The sequence below is a fragment of the Falco biarmicus genome, chromosome 12 (assembly GCF_023638135.1).
Source record: "Falco biarmicus isolate bFalBia1 chromosome 12, bFalBia1.pri, whole genome shotgun sequence".
Taxonomy (NCBI): Eukaryota; Metazoa; Chordata; class Aves; order Falconiformes; family Falconidae; genus Falco; species Falco biarmicus.
Genome location: NC_079299.1, coordinates 24,411,904 through 24,432,241, shown reverse-complemented (window position 1 = coordinate 24,432,241; position 20,338 = coordinate 24,411,904). Strand labels below are relative to the sequence as shown.

The 20,338-nt window shown below is 40.3% G+C and overlaps 1 protein-coding gene across 2 annotated transcripts; it reads left to right on the top strand.

Annotated features, from left to right (window-relative positions):
• Positions 1 to 131: 131 nt before the first annotated feature.
• Positions 132 to 14,704, top strand: SLC30A6 (solute carrier family 30 member 6). 2 transcript variants are annotated; one of them, XM_056357518.1, is made up of 14 exons: positions 132 to 241; positions 2,418 to 2,504; positions 3,140 to 3,224; positions 4,091 to 4,133; positions 6,074 to 6,139; positions 6,545 to 6,625; positions 7,858 to 7,893; positions 8,724 to 8,818; positions 9,572 to 9,620; positions 11,210 to 11,329; positions 11,624 to 11,726; positions 12,027 to 12,074; positions 12,643 to 12,711; positions 14,186 to 14,704. In XM_056357518.1, the coding sequence occupies exons 1-14, from the start codon at positions 239 to 241 to the stop codon at positions 14,681 to 14,683; spliced, it is 1,383 nt and encodes a 460-aa protein (XP_056213493.1). In that variant the 5' UTR covers positions 132 to 238; the 3' UTR covers positions 14,684 to 14,704. The 2 variants fall into 2 exon arrangements, with proteins under 2 accessions (XP_056213493.1, XP_056213494.1); XM_056357519.1 differs by lacking the exon at positions 6,545 to 6,625.
• The last annotated feature ends 5,634 nt before the right edge of the window (positions 14,705 to 20,338 follow it).

Sequence of the window (20,338 nt, the reverse complement as noted above, 5' to 3'; positions counted from 1 at the left end):
CAGGGCCGGACGGCCGTCACGACGGGGTGTCACCTTCGTCTGCCACAAAGAGAGGCCGCCTGGCCCACTGCTGCGGCCGGGGGGAGCGGCCCGACCCGGCCGCTACTTCCGGTGGACGCTACGTCACGTCCGGTGCGGCGCGGGGCCCGCCGGGACCCGCTCGTTGCCGTAGCGACGGAAGCCGCCTCCGCCTCTTCCGGCCGCGCATGGCGCCGTCTCTTCCGGTGCGGGGAGTAATATGGTGAGTGGCCCCCGCCGGGGGGGAAGTCGTGCGTGGGGAACGGGGCGCGGGGGGGGCCGCCGTGGTCGGGCCATGGCGGGGGGCCCGCTGCCACCGCGCGGGGGGGGCGGCCGGGGCAGCGCGGCCCGGGCCTCGGCCTCGGCGCAGGGCCCGGCCCGGAGCGCGCCGCCGCCCCCCCGCCAACGCCGTTGGCGCCAGCCCCGCCGGGCCGGCGGTGACGTGGCTGCGCGCCGGGGCCGCCCCGCCCGGCCGGGGCTGGCGGCGGGGAAGTGCGGGGCTGGGCCGGGGCAGGGCCTTGGCTGCGCTGCCGGCGGCGCGGCCCTACGCGGTGCGGGGCCGGGGGTGCCCCCCTGCACACGCCGGGGGCGGCTCTGCGGGGGCTCCCCGGGGCCGGGGGGGGCTCGGCGGGGGCTCGGGCTCAGCCTCGGGGGTTTCTCTCCGCACCAGATGAGGGCGGGAGCCGCGGGGCGCAGCGGGCCGAGCTACTGACGTGCGGCCCCGCCGGCGCCGGGTCCCGGTACGTGGGGCTCGCTGCCCGGGGCCGCTCCTGCGGGGCCGCCGCCGCGGGCGCAGGCTTCCCGCTCACGGTGAGGCGGGCACAGAGCAGCTGGTGCCGTGCCCTCTGCCGCTGCGGGAGCGGGCGCCCGCGCTCCTCGCGGGACTAACGCCCTGTGCGGCAGCGGCGGGGGGCGCCCCTCGGCGCACGGTGTTTCTCTGCCGTGGGGAGCTAGGGAGGCTGTAATGCTCAAGCGCAACACCGGCTGAATTAGCGCTTGCTGCCCGGGGCCAGCTTTGGCCAGCCTGGGTTTGCAGGGGAATCTCCTCCGGGGGACAGGAGACGCAGCTCTTAACCCCCAGCACCCCTGGGGCAGCGGGCGGGCACGGCACGGCGCCCTTCGGCTGTGCACATAGTGCTAGCGGCACGGGGGAGCAGGGGGTGCACCGGCGACAGAGCAGCCTTCATAAGCAAGCAGCCCGCTGCCTGTTAGAAAAGCTTTCCAAAGTGTTCTGCCACCCTGTGGGTCCCTACTGAGGCAAAAAAATAAATCACCATGTGATGTTTGGCTAGTGAAGAAAAATAGCAAGCACCAGCCCTTTGCCCCTTGGCATCTCTAGTACAGCTTTTTTAATTTATGGCACCAAGGTATCTGTGTATTTCTACAGATAACAGGAAATCCAGCTGCGTTGACAAACGTGTCTGTAAGTTAATTGAGTCTGCTTTGGTGACCCATCTGCTAGTACATCTTTTTGTCTTCTGCTGCAGTTACAGATTGGAGGAGCTTACAATCAAGCCTTATTTTGTCCAGCCCCAAATCGCTGCATGTGACAGACCACAAGTCCCCGCGTTTATATTGCAAGTGAGAAGGGCTTTCCACGTGGAAAGCTTACTTCTTTGTGGGGAGAGTAGTGTGGAGGGCAACTAACTAGAAGCTTTGGCCCTCTGAGGAAGGGGCCACAAGTGGTGTGATAGATGAATTTTTCTGGTAGCCTGCTCCCTGCCATGCTTTCAACCCCCTTGCTGCCACCCCTGTGTGTGCATTCAGCCTCTCCAGCCCAGGAAAGAGCTGATCAGTGTGTAACTGGGGGTTGGGAGAGGGAGCACCTGCAGTGATGGTGTCTTGCTGCGCACGGGTCGGTTAAGCTGTTGCTGAGATTGTTTCTGTGTCTCACCGTGTTCCTGGCCTTGCATCCACCGCGTTACAGATGATACCGGCATTGTTTTTATTTCTCTGATGGGTCTTCATTATATATATAAACAATATTTTCTTCTTTAATAAACCGGTTGGCTTTCGGTGGGAAGTGTGCTTTGATGAAGAAAAATACTTGTGTTTTCAGAACATCTGTAGTAGTTTTATTTAAATAAAAGTAAAAAAAACTCCACTCTTTAAATGGTGTTTTGGTGTGTTTTCCAGTAAAGTTGAATTCTGGATTATATCTAAATGAGGTTTGATTCGAAGTGGTTCATAATTTTCTAATACATTAATGATGTAAAATGGTTACCAAAAACATTGTTGTATTTAAGGTTTATGGGCAATCTCTAGTTAACAAAAAACTCATTCTGAATCTTTGATAGAATTACAAAAATAGTTTGTAAACAAAGATTTCGGTTTTGCTAATTTAAAGTTAAAGTAAATTTAACTAAACTTTTTAATTAAACTGTTAATTTTTTTTTAAGGGGACAATACACCTGTTCCGCAAATCACAGAGATCACTGGTTGGAAAGTTAACGCATGAGTTTAGGCTGGTTGCAGCAGATAGGAGGGTAAGTATTCCTTTTAAAAACTAATAATGAAAAAAGACATCAGCTGTGATAAGTTAAAATGCATTATTAACTTGAATATATTTTGATAATTTTTCTTTGAAATTTTCTAGCTGTACTTAAAAAGAACCCATAAGTCCATCTGTGAAGCTGGGTTCCTGCCTGTGCATCATCCCTGTCAATTAGTGTTGTCCAGCATTCTTCTTATATTTAATGCCTTTGGTAAAACTATAAACCGAATTTTCACAGATGTTTTGGGGACCTCAGTTCCAGCACAAAGAAAGGAACCCACTAATATAAAGTTGTAGAAGTCTGTCTTCAAAAGTCGGATGTCGTATGCTATAATAAAATGCAAATATTATATGAGGGTGATGATTTTATTTTTATTTTTTTTTACCAAAAAGATATTTTAAGCATGGTGCACAAGCACTGTTTATAAACAAGTTTTGAGACAATCTGTAAAGGTAAAAATAGAATATGAGCTTGTTGTTCTGAAATGACTTGTAAATTTTTGGGAAGGAGAAGCCAGTTCTGCTTGCTGATGAAGTACTACAGTATTGGTTTTTGAAACCAGATGGATATATTTTTGTCTTGTAAATTTTGGAAGATGTGAAATGCATATTTATTCTCATCAACAGTCGTGGAAGATCTTGCTGTTTGGTGCTATAAATTTAATATGTATTGGCTTCCTGCTAATGTGGTGCAGCTCTACAAACAGCATAGGTAGGTGGCTCTTTTATACTGATATGACCCACTACCATGTGTGTATTAGCTTGTGAAGTTGCAATGTACCAAAAAATGCACGTAATGGAGTCAGGTGGCTACGCAGCCACATTTGGGAAGTGTTTCCTTTTGATTTGCCAGTCAGTTTGGAGGCACCTCTCACTGGCAAGGGTAGATGGATGGAGGTCGTTCAAAGTCTGCAAGGTTTTCCAGACCTGCTGGTCATTTTCTACCTGCAGCACCCTCTTTGTCTTTAAGACTGAAAAAAAGTAGATTTTTAAGCTAGTCCTCAAACCTGTTGCTTATATAAATAGTACCAGTGACTTACAGAGACCCTCACTTGCAGTTGAATGAAGACGTTTGTAGTGTGGCAAAAGGCTTGTCCAATTCCAGGAATGTCCCTTTTCAATATTTTTACTTTTTTAATTTGTGACACAGGTTTTCATGCAGTTTCAAGACAGGTTGGAGAAGCAAAACAAGTAAAAAATTCTGTTGAACCAGCTTTTCACTGCAAAAATGCACATTAGAGATCTCTTGCTATGGTAGATGACATGTCACTGGAAGATGTCCTGACTTTTCTGTATTTAAATTCTTAGTCACAAGCATAATACCTTTTGTATCTGGGCATTATTACATGCTTTATGAGCATTAGGATTGCCAAAATCAACCTGTTTATGAAGTTAAATATATTGGGGTGTGTAGGACATTCATATATACACATGCAAAAGACAGTGAGACTTGCTGTATCAGCAGAGACAGTTCATGTAGACAGAAGATGGAAAAGTGCTGCATGAGAGAGGCTTAGAATACAGGCGATTTCTGCATTGAAAAATTATATCAAGTTTTAATATTTGCTTTTTTTACAGCTTTAACAGCTTACACATATTTGACAATCTTTGACCTTTTCAGGTGAGTTTTTTCCCCATTTAGTCTTGTCTTTCATTTGTGTCTGTCTTTGTATGTTTCTATACCGATAAAATTTAATTACAGATACAAACACATAGTCATCAGTATAGAAACTAACTGGTTTAAATATATCTTCAGTGAGTACGAAATTATACATCACAATAAATAGATGGTGAGAAACATCGGAGCTGTATGGAGAATGACTAGTAACAAATCAGTTCAGTCATGGATTTCTCTGTGCAGATGCGTAACAACATAAACCAGAATCCAGCATCAAACTGTCATCTTCTCGTTCACTCGGAACATTGCCCTATTGCCACAGTCACTGGTTCTGAATTACCCCTCAGTTCTAGCATCAGGAAACAAGGAGTATGTAATCCTGTTTCTGTTTCCAAATGTTTCAAAAGCTAGTTCCCATGTACTCTTCCAGTAAGGTCATTAGACTCACAGTGGTCTCTTTCAACAGTTTTGATTTGCTCTAAGGGAGAACAATGCTCAGTAATTCTGCTGCAAAAATCAGTTTTAAATTCTTTCATTTTTGTTGTCTTCTGGTTGTTTATGATAGTCTTACTGAGATATGAATTTACTGTTTTGTATATGAGCAGTATTATTTCCTCTGCTTTTGCTTTTACTCCACACAACTGTGGGTCAGGCTGTGATGATGTGATCGTTCAGCAGCTGTGGGGATGAGTTCTTGATCCAGTCTGATTTAACATTGTCGTTAAGGAAGGGCTGCGTAAAGACACTGATGGCGCTGAATCAGAGTGGGTTCCAATTAAAAAAAAAATTGTCCAAAGTGATCAATAGAGGAAAAATAGGCAAAGGAAATGAGTCATCCTAGAAACATTCAGGCTAGTACCATGAGGATAAAATAATTGGGATTTCAGATGTTCAATGTGAGAGGAAAACTTGGAGAGAAAGTAGCAATAGACACCTGTGGCTGTCTGCAAATGGCTGTTTAGATTAGAGCTTGTGTAGATTAAAGCAGCCAAAAAAGTAAATCTGTTTTGACCTGTTTTGAGTATCTGTAGACAAATTACACCGTGGAAAAGAAAGGCAATATTTGGCTTAGCCTGAGACTTATTCTAGAGTGCTAAATCGATTCCATAGTGTATCTCTAAAAGAAGAGTTTAGTGGAGAGCTTTCTTCGCTTTTTCACTGGGATACAAAGGAAGTGACACCAATGTGACATCTTGTCATGTTGCTGATCATGTCCCTTCTCATTTAGATGGCCTTTCTCAGGTTACAATATTTCCAGGCAGGTTCATAAAGTACATGCAGGATGACCATTTACCTGGTGTCTAGTTTGATATTTTCACAGGCTTTTTTTAGCTTTGTGTTTTTCATTGCTCTGTGTGACATTACTACATGTGATGCCAGGCGGCATTGCAGGGATTTTCTCAAACCACCTTTGCATGTGGGTCAGATTTTGGGGTGCCTGGTTTCATGTGCTCCCAGGTCCCTTTCAGAAAAATTCACGGAGTGCATACAGATTAAGGACTGGTTGTGCTGGTTTGTGTCAGGGCCTCAGTGGAAAAATGCATTGCATTTGGCGTGACAGTAAACTTGATTTAGGCTGAGCAATGTTCTATATTAAATAAGGTTGGTGGTGTCCTTTGTAAGCACAGCATGTCGTAAGTACAGCGTTAGGCTGTCTCCTGGTGCAAGGAATTAGACCGGCTACCATTCCACTACAGTTATTTGCTGCCCTTTTTATTGGAACAGCTGAGACGACATCGTGCAGTCTCAGTTTTATTCCAAAGCACGACCTTTTCTGGGTTCACTGGAACTGTCGCTGTGACAGTGACGGGGGTGTGGAGTTCATGGTAACACGCAGTTACATTCATATGTTCAGTTCCGATGGTTGAAGTGTGCGTTTGTAGATTACCCATTTTGTGAAGGCTGCAGTTACTTACCGTATCTAATTCTCCCCCTTTTTTCAGTTTGGTAACATGTCTAATAAGCTACTGGGTAATGATGAAGAAACCCAGCCCAGTCTATTCATTTGGGTAAGTGCTAATAACAAGATCTAGTGTTTGATAGTACATTTGATATGTTGCTGACTGTCGTTGCCTGTATCTCCTCACAGCCATGACTAATAATCTCTGTGTAAAAGAGCCTAAAAATAAGGAGGCCCAAGACTGACACAGTAAAGAACAGTTACAGGAAAGGGGAGGGACAGGAAAAAGAATTAAAAAATGCTTAGTTTTAAGCCGTTTGTCGTAAGTGGAGCGTTGGTTTGAAAGAAATTGAAAATAATGCCTATTCTGTAGAACTTCTGTTTTTTTCCCATCTATCTGCTTTTGAAAGAATTGGAAATACTAGGTCTGTCCTGCTGGTTCCTGCACAGAGCAGAATACATCTGATACATTGTTCAATGTTTGGTGTTTCTAAACTTAATTCTCAAATTTCAGGTTTGAAAGGTTTGAAGTTCTAGCTGTATTTGCATCTACAGTTCTGGCACAGCTTGGTGCTCTTTTTATACTGAAAGAAAGGTAGGGATATGTAGCATTTTCTTTACATTTTTGTTATGTATGAAGATATTCCAGATTGATCAAAAGCATATCCATTCTACAAATGCTATCTGTAGAGAGATACTGTAGAAAAAAACTTCAGATTTTTAAAAATATTGCTAAACCTTACTGCTTACTTACTTGATTACAGTACCTGTAGGCTTTAGATGTAATGATAGGAATTGATAAATGTAATTAAACAGCCTTCAAGGAAGAGACTCATTGTTCTTAAGAATCATATTTTCCAAAAAGTTAGTTATTTTATTAAATGCATTTCTCTATGCATCTTGACTTTTAAAGTCCACTAATAAATAATATTTTTAAATTACTTCAGTTGTTTCATGAGTAAAGCAACTTCATAATATATTAAGGATCTGAATGTTTAACCTGTCAACTTCATCAGTCCCTCAAAATTTGCTCAGGTATTGATTTGACTTATGATCTATACTTGGAAGCATTTGTATTTTAGGAGGTTAGCCTACAAAATTATTTTATTTTTTAAAAATGAAGAGGCATTTTAACATCTGGAATTCAAAACTGGGGCAGCGTACCTTCCATTTTTCTATTTAAGGGCTCTGTTTTCCCTATAAAGGGCTACATTAACAACTTTGAAATTTTATATTCTATGTCGATCTGTTGTACTGACAATACACTGTAATTAATTCTCATAATGACGCACTGTTGGAAACACTCCCAAGTTTCCAAACATCAATTTTAGAAAATTCCCAAAACTTATCATGGGTTTTTCTGTTACAGCTAAAGCTCATTTATTATTTTACTAGTGGCTAAAAAAAAAATCATCTCCGCCACAGTATCCAGCATCTACTTTATTTGGGCTTGCTTAGCGAAAGGTTGCAAGCCAGGGATTTCACGCTTGGTTTGTTGCAGTTACCAATACCAGTGGTGGCAGTAGCAGTATTTTTTGGCGTGCTTATTTACAAGCATCTTTTTATTGTGTAGGCAGCATTCATGGTAGCTAGCACCTATGTGGCACAGTTTGGAAGTATTTGGGAAATCTAAATTAGACCTTGCTTTGTTTCAGTATTGAATGCTCTCATCACTTATTAAGTTCTAAGTAATTAATTTTCTTGCAGTACTGTATCTGTCGGGTTTTGTTTATGAATGGCAGCTAATTCTTCAGAACTGAAAATATAAGCTTCAAGTACCAAGATTTTATTGTATGAACATAACTCACATTTTCAATTATTTTGTAGCGCAGAGCGGTTTCTGGAACAACCTGAGATACACACGTAAGAAATCATTTTGATATGTAAAGTGATAGATTTTTCAGTGTCCCTTTGAGTTTCTAATTATTCATTTAGCATGTATTAATTATGCAAGTACAGTCAACACCAAACTGGCTTTGGTACCTTGGTGGTCGTTTCAAACTATGTGCAAGCTATATTGGAAACAGTTTTTTCAAGGTACAGCTGAAATGTAATGGACGTGCTCTCTTAAATAATGATTTAACTGTGTATTGCTGGCTTTGCTAGTTTAGTTACTCTCATTTCTTACGGAGGCCTCTTAGGAGGCCTGGTGTGAGTGTGGAGGATGCTGTGATCATTAGGGAACTGACGGTGTTGCAGAGTTGTGGCTGAAGACTATAAAGAACACGGGGAAAGGAAAAGGTGTTGCGGGGCAAGAGACTGAGGCACGGGGTGTACGGTGAAGTTGTAGTTCTGCTAGGAAAGGGTAGGGGCATAGGGCGTAATTCCATAGGACGCTAAGCTTTTTAGCTCTGCTGTTGAGGGCACAATGTATTTATATCTTCAGAGGACAAACATACATATGTGTGTATATGCAATTAATTAAAAACTGTTACTCAACATGATGAACGTTACGTACAGCCTAATGTGATAACGCCAACATACGAAGTTCAGTGATCTCTCACAACCCTTACAATTATAATACACTGCAAGTTATTAAGCATTACACTAGTTAATCTTACTCTTGTTTGCAGCCTCAGTGAGAGATACTAAGCAAAGTATTTTGATATTGTTCCTAGTAATTACAGTCTGATTTCTTGTTTTGTGATGATGTGAAATTAAGATACTACTTTTTTTTCTTTTTCCCTCCCTAGGGGGCGACTGCTGGTTGGTACTTTCGTGGCTCTCTTTTTCAACTTACTTACAATGCTTACCATTAGGAATAAGCCTTTTGCTTATGTCTCTGAAGGTATGTGATAAATTAATCTATAACAAGAATTGGGAAAAGATTTTAATGTTCCTATTTTTATTGAGGTATATTTTGTCTGGTAACTTTTTTTAACTAGTGGATATATATTACTATTACCTCCGTTAATATTAACTTCATGTGGTTTAGAATTGCTATCTGAATTTCAACTCTAGGTTGTTTATAGGGCTTTCTGAGTGGTATGTAGTCATTAAAATGATACGTGGTTTATCATATTAGTGCTGAAGTACTCCTTATTTTCAATCTTTTGGATTCAGCCGGTGAAGGTCATCTGACAGATGTCAGAACTTTGAAGACATTTTATGGATATATTAATGGGTTAAAAATAAATTAATGTAATAATAATAATGTAATAATTAAAAATAAATTAATGTAATAAGCTCTTTTATCTGGGATTTGTACAGTGCGAAGTAGGCTTACAGTCATTCTCACTGACTGTAAATTGTTTGTAGTTATAATTACATATTATATTTTGCATTATATAAAATATAATGAAGTTGGTTATAATCTGCAATTATATTTGTATTTAATCAGTTCATATTATGAGAGATGGGCATTTTACTTACTGTCTGGAGAAGTCAGACTTGGGGTTTTTTTTCAAGGGACAGTGAATCTGTTGAGATACATTTATTCATTCACAGTGTATTGGGTTTTTTCCTTAAAATAAAACCTTAAGTATACTTTAAAACAGATATATCTACTGGCAGTAATTTTATTACCACCTTTTTTTCGCAGCTGCCAGCACAAGTTGGCTTCAGGAACATGTTGCAGATCTTAGTAGAAGGTAAAGCTTTATAATGTTTTTCAAAATTGTTAGGTTCTAGAGTGAGCTCTAGAGCAAACATTGTCTCTCATATTTCCCAGATACACAAATCTAATAGAAATACATCTTTTTGCATAACTTTCTCTTGGAATGTGTTAAGTACGTTGTATGTAATTCTCCTTGGATGAGGTGAGATAAAGTAGCTTTGTCCTGCACAGATTTGAATTGCATTTCTCAGTATTCATTACCTGAGCGATACATTTTGCAGTAATTTCTGTTTATTTACTCTCTGGGGTGGCCAAATGACTAGGGTGGTTGCAGTTTAAATGTGATATATGAAACAGGTTACTCACTGAAACATAGCCATGGAAACCCCTCACCTGTCCAGCAGGAAACTGGAAAGTCTGTGTCTTTGGGGGCTGAAGCAGTGTTGCTCCTTCATCTTGGCTGTCTTGCTCGTGTTGGATAGCTGAATGCAAGATAATATTGTTTGCAAATAGTTTTGTCAGATGCATTTATTTTGAGCCATATTCTTCCAAGTACTTATGCTGTCAGTGTCAAATTAAGAATGTTAAACCTTGTTAAGCATGCTGCAAAGCCCATCTGTTTCTGTGTTGTGGTTTTTGTAAACAATTGAGGAAAGCAGAGAGTGCTGGCTTGTTAAACAGAAGAATGGATTTTATATGGATTTTATATGGGTATAAGGTACATCATCTGACCCAAATTCTGTAAAACAGCTTCGGAGGACTAACAACAAGATTGCTCAAGTCCTTGGAGTTTCAGTGTAAAATCCCCGATGTGGCTAGCAATCATGAGCGGAGTTTTTCTTTAATGATGTGGTAACACCGTGTTATGAGGAAGGACACGGGTAACTTGAAGGGCTCCCAGATCAAGAGTCTAGAATGAATGACTACTGGGTTTTGAGATAAACTGTAGACAATTAAGCCAACAATTTTTTAAAAGTTACTAAATTTGGTTAGTATGTACACAGCTATTTCAGATGTGCTGTGTGAAGCAGTGCTGATTACAAAATACCTGCACCTGTATGTAATTAGGTTGATTAAAATTCTTAGAGGAGCAGACCAGCACATGATGCCTAAACGTAGGTTGGTTCTAAACAGAGCAACAAAACTTCTCATGTTGTCTTTCCCTTTAAATTTTCCAGTACGTGACATGTACTTGTATTCACTGGGAAGTACAGAAACCCTTTTCTCTCTTCATGCTCCCATTGATAGGAGAAAACTATAAATAAATACCTCTTCCCAGTGTTCCCTCATGGGTTTTTTGGTCTCCTCTTATTCAGCTGGCTGGTCTCCTCCCTCCTCTCAGACTCCATGAGTTAGCTTTGGCTTTAGAGCACTTTGGCACACGAAGGTGGCAGCTGGATGGAAGACTAGGGATATGCAACCACCCCCTCGCCAAGACTTTATATCTAATACAGTATCTGAACCTGTACAGTACTTGTCGCGTGCAGCTGACACAGCTGGCTATGTTACCAGAAAAAATAAAGTAGCACGAGATACGTATTTTAACGTGTAGAAAAACTGATTTGGGGTTTTGAAGTAATGATCAACAGCTAACTGGCAACTGCTTTTTCTTTTTTATTACAGTATTTGTGGAATCATCCCAGGATTGAGTAGCATCTTTCTGCCACGAATGAACCCTTTTGTCTTGATTGATATTGCTGGAGCTCTAGCTCTTTGCATTACATATATGCTCATTGAAATCAAGTATGTACAGCTGTTGTTTAAAAAAAGTAACTCTTTTTGTATCCAGTCTGTGGGAAATTGCATTTTTCACATGAAAGGAATGATCTCATCAAAAGCTGTGTTTTCTGTGAAAGGGAGTGCAACTCCACAAATATTAGTCTCTTTTAAAAGATGTGTAGTTCAGATGGGATTCGTATGTGTAATATTCTGTAAGCATGCATCATTTAAAAGAATGAAAAAGAATCAAAAGAAAATTCTTGTGCCTTTCCAAAGTGTAAATACCCATTTTTGTTTAAAATTGCTCTTTCTTTCTAGCAATTATTTTGCTGTAGACACAGCTTCTGCTATAGCAATTGCTTTGATGACATTTGGTACCATGTATCCCATGAGCGTCTACAGTGGGAAAGTACTACTGCAGGTAAGGCAATGGCACAAAACAAGGGGGTTTGTGGTTTCAGTTTGTTACATGTCCTGATTTTTTAAAAAACCATAAAATCTGTTTTAAGCATTTGAACAGGAGGTGTTTCCAGGGGAATTTGTCATGTGCTTTTTTAAGGGCAGTAGAAATATGTATCATGAAGTCATAAAAATTCACTGTTTAATGCCATTGGTCTCTTGTGTAGGTAAAGCAGACTTAAAGGCTCTCTTGCTTAAACAAGGGCCAGTTATCTTTATTATAACTCTTTTCCTTTTTTTTTTTTTTTTCTTCTTCTTAAAGACAACCCCACCTCATGTGATTGGCCAGTTAGATAAACTTCTTAGAGAGGTAAGTCAGTGTACAATGTATAACACAGTGTGCACAGCTAATGTTAAATAAGCATTCAGGAATATGAAGAGGTTTTGTGAGCAGTCCAAAAAGATTGCTAAAGAATTATTTTTTAAGTATTCTTTTTTAGCTGCACGTAGAAAATATAAGATAAATAGTGTCATTCAGGAATCTGGAACAAATCTGTTGAAGTAGTGCAGCCTGTTGTTTTTATTAACCGAACATGTGCTACTATGTGAGTGGGGGGAGGAAAAAGGAATTCAGGCAGCTGCTAACTTACAGCATACCAAGTTGAGAAAATACTACAGTGCAATTTGACTGCAAGAGTTAATTGAAATGGGTTATTTAAATCCACTTTTTAATGGATTTGGCTGTTTAAGTGTAGCAAAAGTACAGCAGATAAGCATTAGTGGCATCATTAACAGACATCGTCCATTTTGTGTATGGAAGCTTTTATTTCACCACTGCAAATGCTATATTATTCAGCTATGTCTAAAAGTACATTTCAAAAAGGATTTGAAACATTTTTCATTTGTTTTCATATTTCTGGATGTTTGTGTAAAATCAGGTTTCAACTTTGGATGGTGTCTTGGAAGTTCGAAATGAGCATTTCTGGACATTAGGTTTTGGCACGTTGGTAAGTTATGACTTAATGAACTCTGTAGCCTTTAAGAAAGAGTTGTCAGTTACTGCTATAGGTTTTTTATTTAAATGAAGTAAGATATTTCTTCTGAAATGTTAAATATAAAAGTTTGTTTGAGTCAGTACTCAGTCCTTGTGATTTATTGCAAAACTTCTCTTCCCCTGTCCTTTACATTTTTTAAAAGCTTTGTTATTTATTAATATTATTTATGTATATTGTAGCTTTGGATTAAAGCATGTGTTTTGCAGCTATAGAATTTCTTTTGTATTTTGGCAGTGAAGAAAACCCCAAACAATAGTAAACACATTTTTCAAATGGTATATTAGTGTAAGTTGTCTCAGAGGCGAGAAAAAGAAAACGGTAAACTTTCAGGTACGAAAGGTCTACGGTAAAATCATGTTTTCAGCATTTCTGGGGGAGGGGGTGGAAAAAGCCAGTTTCAGTTGTGTACTGATACTCTGTAAGCTGAAAGAAATGAAGGGGGTTTTGCAACACAGAATGTTCGCACAGAACTCAGTTATTCCTAGTTGATACAGGTATGTTATGACAGCCAGAAAATTGAGACAAGATTTGTCTCTACTTTTGAATTCTTCCAGTATGCTGCCCTTCTTTAAAAGCGAGAAAGGCAGCAGCTCTGACGTGCTGATGCAAAAATAGCTTTCGGTTTACTATTCTGCCACTGGAAATAGTGGATCACAGCATTGTTGGATTGGTCACAGATATTTACAAAACCTCTGTAAGCGTATTTACCTATTGGCACCTTCCAGACTGTAGTGGAAACTTCCTGAGACCTGAATATAGACAATTACTGAGACCTGCACAGTCTGATGTAAAAATGGCTTATATAGCACAAGTGAACCATGTTCTTTATTAAACGTGAACTGAAAAAGCGGTGCAGTGCAGTGAACTGCAGCAGTAGTTCAAGGTAAATGAGAGGGTGTTACTGAGAGGAAGGCAGGGGCGGGCAGCCCGCAGTTCCATGCATGTCCAGGAGAAACTTTTAGTCTGAATTCCACAAGGGGCATTGCCTGTGTTCTTGTTAATGGTCCCAATCTGAGCGTGTCTGCCATGCGTGCTGTCCTCTCGCCTGCTCCAACAGTACAGCAGTGACACTTTTTCCTGAAGTTGGCATATGGACCGTGCCTGCACTTTGTTCTTCTTTCGGGCCACTTTTTTTCCTCGTTGTTGCCTTTCTTTTGCTGCCATCACATGTTGCATTTTACAGTTTGGTTTTAAGATGCGCTTTTCCTGAATGATGGTCTTGATGATGTGTTCGTAAGTGATCAACGCATTGGGAAAGATCAAAACGTGCCCATTAAATTAAGTTTCTCAGTTTAGTCAGTAGTCTTCACTGTGAAAGGTCTTTGCATAGTTCTCTGCAGGGTAGCTTACCTCTTCTTGAATGCATATGAAGAATCTTTTTTGAAGTAACCGTTAACAGCCAACTTGTTTTTTTATCCCTTTCTAGGCTGGATCAGTACATGTGCGAATTCGGAGAGATGCAAATGAACAAATGGTACTTGCCCATGTCACTAACAGATTATACACATTGGTCTCTACCTTGACTGTTCAGATTTTCAAAGATGACTGGATCAGACCTACTTTATCATCTGTGCCTATTGCAAACAATATTCTGAACCTTTCGGATCATCACATTATTCCAATGCCATCTTTGAAAGCTTCTGATAATTTGAACCCTGTTACATCCACTCCAGCTAAGCCCAGCAGCCCACCGCCAGAATTTTCTTTTAATACACCAGGCAAAAATGTGAGTCCAGTCGTCCTTTTAAACACTCAGACAAAGCCCTATGGATTGGGCTTTAATCATGGATCAGCGCCCTACAGCAGTGTGCTCAATCAAGGACTTGGAATACCGGGAGTGGGAGCAACTCAAGGATTCAGAACTGGGTTTACAAATGTCCCAAGCAGATATGGAACAAACGCTCATGGTCAACCCCGACCATAATAAACACCATTATTTATTGTACTTAAGGGTATTGACTTAATTCTTTTATTACCCAATTTTGATAAACATTTGGAATGTCAGATCATTCTAAATGGCTGGGAACAAGTGCATTGTTCATATTCATGAAATGGTTAATTGCAATTTTTCTCTTTGCATCAGCAGTAGCCTGTGTAATGCCACAAGTATTTTCCAGACTTACAATACTTTACAGATAGTTTTTATAGAGTGTCTATTTCTATTCAGCTTTTTATTCACTTTTCTTTATTTTCCCAAGAATGTATTGAGCTATAGCACAACTCCGTAAGAGAATAAAATTGTGACCAGGTAGCATAATTTTTTTTTTCTAATGAATGCCAAATAGCTGAGAGAGTAGGAAATTGCAGAAGTACAAGTCCCAATTTTTAGAGATGTTTTGATTGCTGTATTAAGCCATTTTTTGGCAAAGTCACAACTAGTTTTTGGTTGCAGAAATCCATCAGTATTCATATTGTGGCCATTGTGAAGACAATCTGGCATTTCAAATTCTAATCAATTTTGTGAGACCATGTTTTTACATTTTTATTGATGCTTTTATAGAAATTCAGATGGTTCAGCAACCATTTTCTAGTTGTAAGTATTCCATAGTCATCTCTGATACTTCTTCCTTTTTGGTTTAACTGCAAAATTATTTAGCAATATACTGGGAAATAAAATATTGCAAACTTAAGATTTTACAAGCACCTCTTTTTTATGATTAATGCTATTTAAGATACAGAGCAGATGGCTGTATTGTTTCTGAAGCCAGTATTTCATTTTTGACTACGGAAGGTATTCTGTGATTTGATTGTGACTTTGTATTTTTCCTTTTTGTATTTTTTCTGTAGTTTCAGGGGGAAAAGTATCTATTTATATTCCTGGTTTATATCCATAGTGCAGGTCAGTGATCACTGACAGTTCTGAGTCATTACTGGAGTGCTTAACCTTTGGAGCACGCTTGGAACAAGACTGCCTAACTTGCCTCTGCTTTTGCATTGCTGTTCTGCTGTACATCTAGATGGCCGCATTTCTTCAGGGCCTTTCTCAGAGAGCTTTTCCCTCTGGCTGCTGTCTTTTTCTTCACTGCTCTGGTAACAGGGAAAGGCCTTTTAGAAAGACTTCAATTTTTTTTTTTTTTCTGTCCTCCTGTGCAGTATGTGTCTTGTAATTCCCTCGCCAATATCTCCTCTGCACTTTCCTTCTGCATCTCTTGGCTGTTGGGGAGTGGGTTGCCTGTTCCTGTTGTTTCACTTGCAACTCAGGGTGCTATGTATTGGCTTCCACCTTGCTTATCTGTATACTAAGTCTCTCCATTTGTCCAAGGTGGTTATATGGAGCTGTAGTATCTCAGGGACTCCAAAGACAGTATGGTACCTGAAGATAATGGGTGTGATAGAGAAATCTTTCTCTTGTAGAACTGAGTTGAGAAAACAGCCTTCATTTGAATGTTAAAGATCTGTGGCCTCTTCACCCTGGCTGAGGATTTCTTTTTCTGCACAAGGACATTACTGTCCTGGTTTTTGGTGGTTTGGGTTGTTTGTTTGTTTGTTTTTTCCTTCCCCTCTCCACTACTTGTGTTTCTCGCTCCACTGCGTGGGAGGAGGGTGTCACTCTTGCAAACAAAGTAAGGGTGACATTCTGCATGACAGTATCTAGCCAAGATGTTTTAGGCTGAGGGTAGTGTCCAGACTGCCATGGTACACAGTCCACGTAAGCTGCAAGTAGGGAATCTAGTTCTGTACTTCATTTGCAACAAGAGAAACAGCTTCGCTGCTGTGTCAGAAAATTTAATGACCTGGAAAACTTGCGTTTAAAGATTAAAGCAAACTTAAAACAATTGGCTGTGTTTCTGTGAGGTCAGTATTGGCTCAGAAATCACCTTTGTTTCATTACTTTGTCTTTATGTGTAGTCTTACACGTGCCATTGCTGCGTGGAAATTCACTAAGTACAGAACACTTGAACAGATTCTCTGTACCTCTTGGGTGCTGAACTAGACCGCGCTTTCTACAGCATCTGCAACACCTTAGAGCCAGCAGAATGTTTACAATATACTACTCTCGTGTGGCCTATTTGAGAATTGTTCCTTACTCCGGTTTCATAACCAGACACTTGCCCTTTTTCTGACATTTTAAATACATTGTATTATATTGATCGCATGCCAACTTGTTTTTGGTAGAAAATTAAAGCTCCATTTTATTAAAAAATGAAGCTGATCTTTGATTTAAAATGAGAAGGGAGAATAAGTATCCCAGAATTCTGAGTGCAATATAATCACTTTAATAAAATTATTTTTTGGAGTGATTGTTTACAATATATATCATGTGCAGACGATAAAAGTTCTTTTAGAGATTAGAACAGCTTTTTAGCTGCTTTATTGTTATGAATATATTAAGAATATTTGTTAAATCGGCACAGAGTAAAATGTCTCCTTTTATACGAGGAAAATAAAATCAGTGTCATCCTTAAATGACAAGGAAAAAGTGGTAATTTGTGTACAAGATTTTATAGTTACCTTTTTATATACGTTGATCGTTTAAGTGATGCTCTCAGTGAACTTCAGTCTCGATGAGTAGATGTGTGAAACTTCGGAACTGTTTTGCTGGGTCTGCTACCAATATGGACTGCGTCCTTGTAATAATTCTACAGCGAGCGTTTTTACTGCCTTTTGTCTTTTATAACTGTATTTTGCTGTTAGGTGGTCACAATCTAAATGTTTCTTTGAAATGTGGTGAATAATAACTGTTAATTTATATGGTCTTCGTTCCTAGTAATAGGAATGCTGCCCCAGTTGGAGAAAAAACAGAGGGTGGTACCCTGTGATTTCTGTCTGCCAGAGCATTTGGCGTTGTTACTCCCTGAACTTGTTCCAGCAGTGATTGCCCAGGATCGCTTCACTTACAGGTAAATTCATCAAGCTTTATAGAGAATGAGCTGCGTGTACCATTACTTAGGCTTAAGCTTCTTGCAAAAACTGCATTGTCCTGATACAAAAGGAGCTACAGCGCCTGCTACAGCACAAGTAACTAATGTAATATGGGGGGGTGGTTGCAGCTTTACCTGTTGAGTAATGGCCTTTGAGTTCCTGCTGTTCTGTGTTCCCTTCACCCCGGTAGTAACCACACGCAGCTGTGGGAGGGCTCCGAGAAGCCAGTGACAGCCTCGCATGGCTGGGAGATTGCTGATTCCCCCCCACACCCCTTGACTGGGGTGCGACAAATCCTTTACAAGGAGAAAACGTGTGCAGCAGTTCTGCTGATGTGTCTAATTCTTGGCTTAGTTGATGCTGCCACCATCCAGCTGGGACAGAGAAACTAGCCAGGGAGAGGTTCTTCAGCAAAAAGCCTGTCTCCGAATGCTGAAGTGATTACCTGTACTGGCATGTTCAGGTCCGTAGGATCTGGTTACTTGATAATATTCAACATCGAGACCAACAGTAGAAGAGATACCATCACTTGTATTTTTTGTTTTCTGGGTATTTTATCACATGGCTAGAATTTCTCCTGCCTGTTTGTTCTCCTCTGCCTTAGCAGTGAGAACCCTCCTTGCACCATGTTTTTGCCTCGTTGACTACTTCAGGTTCTTATGCTTTTGAGAGCTTGGATTCTTGGATGCATGTGGTTACTGGGCAGATGTGAGTTTTCCTCTCAGCAGTTATTTTTTTAAGTGAATGATGGCTCATATGAATTCCTAAGATGATGACCCTCCCTTCTAAGTAAACTCTTTCCAGGGCTCACATCCAGTTAGGAGATGGCCCTCTCTTCCTGTACCAGAAAGACCCCAAACTCAAAACTGATGTTTTGAGAGCCGTTGGGTCATATTACACCAACCCGTACCTCATTTCTTTCAACTGAGTAAATGTAACTCAAGAAAACTGCATGCTCAGGCTGTGAGAGGTTGGTGACAAAATTGACATGCCAGAGACTTGGTGTACTACGTGATTAAATTATGGTTTTAACAAACTCTGATAGGTTTTTGTAAAAATAGGCTTTTTCCAGTTGCAACAAAACTCTGATCCCGCATTTCATAACGAAGCCTATTTTAACTTTCAAATTGTTGAAGCAGCAGAGTAGCAGTGCACCCTGCGGGTGCATACAGCATTTTGCAGAGGCCTGGCAAAGTATGAAGTAACACAAGAATTCACCTGTAAAAACGGAATTAGCCATACAAACTCCTGTTTAACATATCTGTATATAGTCATTTTGTTACGGTTTTATTGCCACTTCGGAGGGTGCAGTAGGTGCCTTATAACCGCTCTGAGTATTCAAACTTAAGAAGATTTAATGTAGTTGTTTAGAATGTTTTCTCATGGGCTGAAGTAATGGAGAATATGACAGCAAAGACTCCAGATAGATAGCTTTGATGTATTTCCACAGACGTACAGTAATATCTGAAAATAAATACATCTGTCCAATTTGTGGAATGTTCATTGTATTCTATTTCAGAAGTTGCATGCAAAGTAGAAACGTTTCTCACAAATGTTAAAATAGATGGGAAAACATAAAGGGCTTTTGTTTCATCTTGAACAAGAAAATCAGATTGAATTTCATTTTCAGGCTGTCCTGTAATAGAAACATTCTACAAGTTTGCATTGTTGTAAATACACATTTCTGTTGCGACTTTAAAGTATATATGTAAATATTTTAGGTTCAGAAATGTTTGCTTTAGGAAAAGGGTAAAATACAGGCCAAATCTGACATGCCTACAACTGCATAGCTTATTTCTTTTTCAAATCCCTTTGCCCGGGATAGAATTTTCTAATGAAAGAAGTTCAGAGAGTAAAATAGCTTGATTAATGTTTGGTTTGGGTTTTTTTCTTCAAATGCTGTCATCTTTTTCTTACCAGTAGAAACCATAGTTTTGTAGGTAGCTTTTGAATGTTGATTCTTCTGGCTTCTCCAAGTGGTTTCATTCCAGGCTAGATTTCTGCCAGTGTTACACTAAATTTACTGAATAATTCCAATAAGGAATGTAAAAGCACGGGGTTGTTAAACTGGTATCTTTTTCTGATATAGGCTTGTCCTTATTTTTTTGGTGCTTAAACTGTCTTCTTGCTTCTGACTCATTTTACTCTTGATAGATAGTACTTTCCCTTTAAAATTATATTTATTTTAAACTCTAGTTTCTGAAGTGATCGCTTTCCTAGTATGATTACATCTGATATAATCTGTATTAAAAACAGCAGGGGTGTTTGATTTGGTTTTTTTGGGGGGTCAAATTGTGAATGATTCTCACATGAATGAATGGTGTGTGCTGGGGTGTTGCTTCCACACACCCCCCTACTCTTCAGTTCCTATCTCCTGTGTTGCAGCCAAAGCACAACGGAACCCCCCACGTACCTTCCTCTTAGCATCACTCCCCACCACCCTTCTCCATCAAAAAGTATCCAACAAATGACAGAGAAAAATTAATTTGGGTTATTTCTCGGGTTCCTGGTGTCAGAGCAGGGAGGATTAAAAATCCCTTCTGTGTCAGGAGTTCTAGCAACTCATTTCAGAATGAGGTGGTTTAGTGCAACGCAAAGTAGATACATGTTTTAGTGTGAGTTTTGCCTCTTTTAATAATGTGGTATAAATTTCCATTGCTGAACACTGCAAAAGTTGGTCACACCTTGTAAAAACTGCAGCTAACGCTTAAGTCGG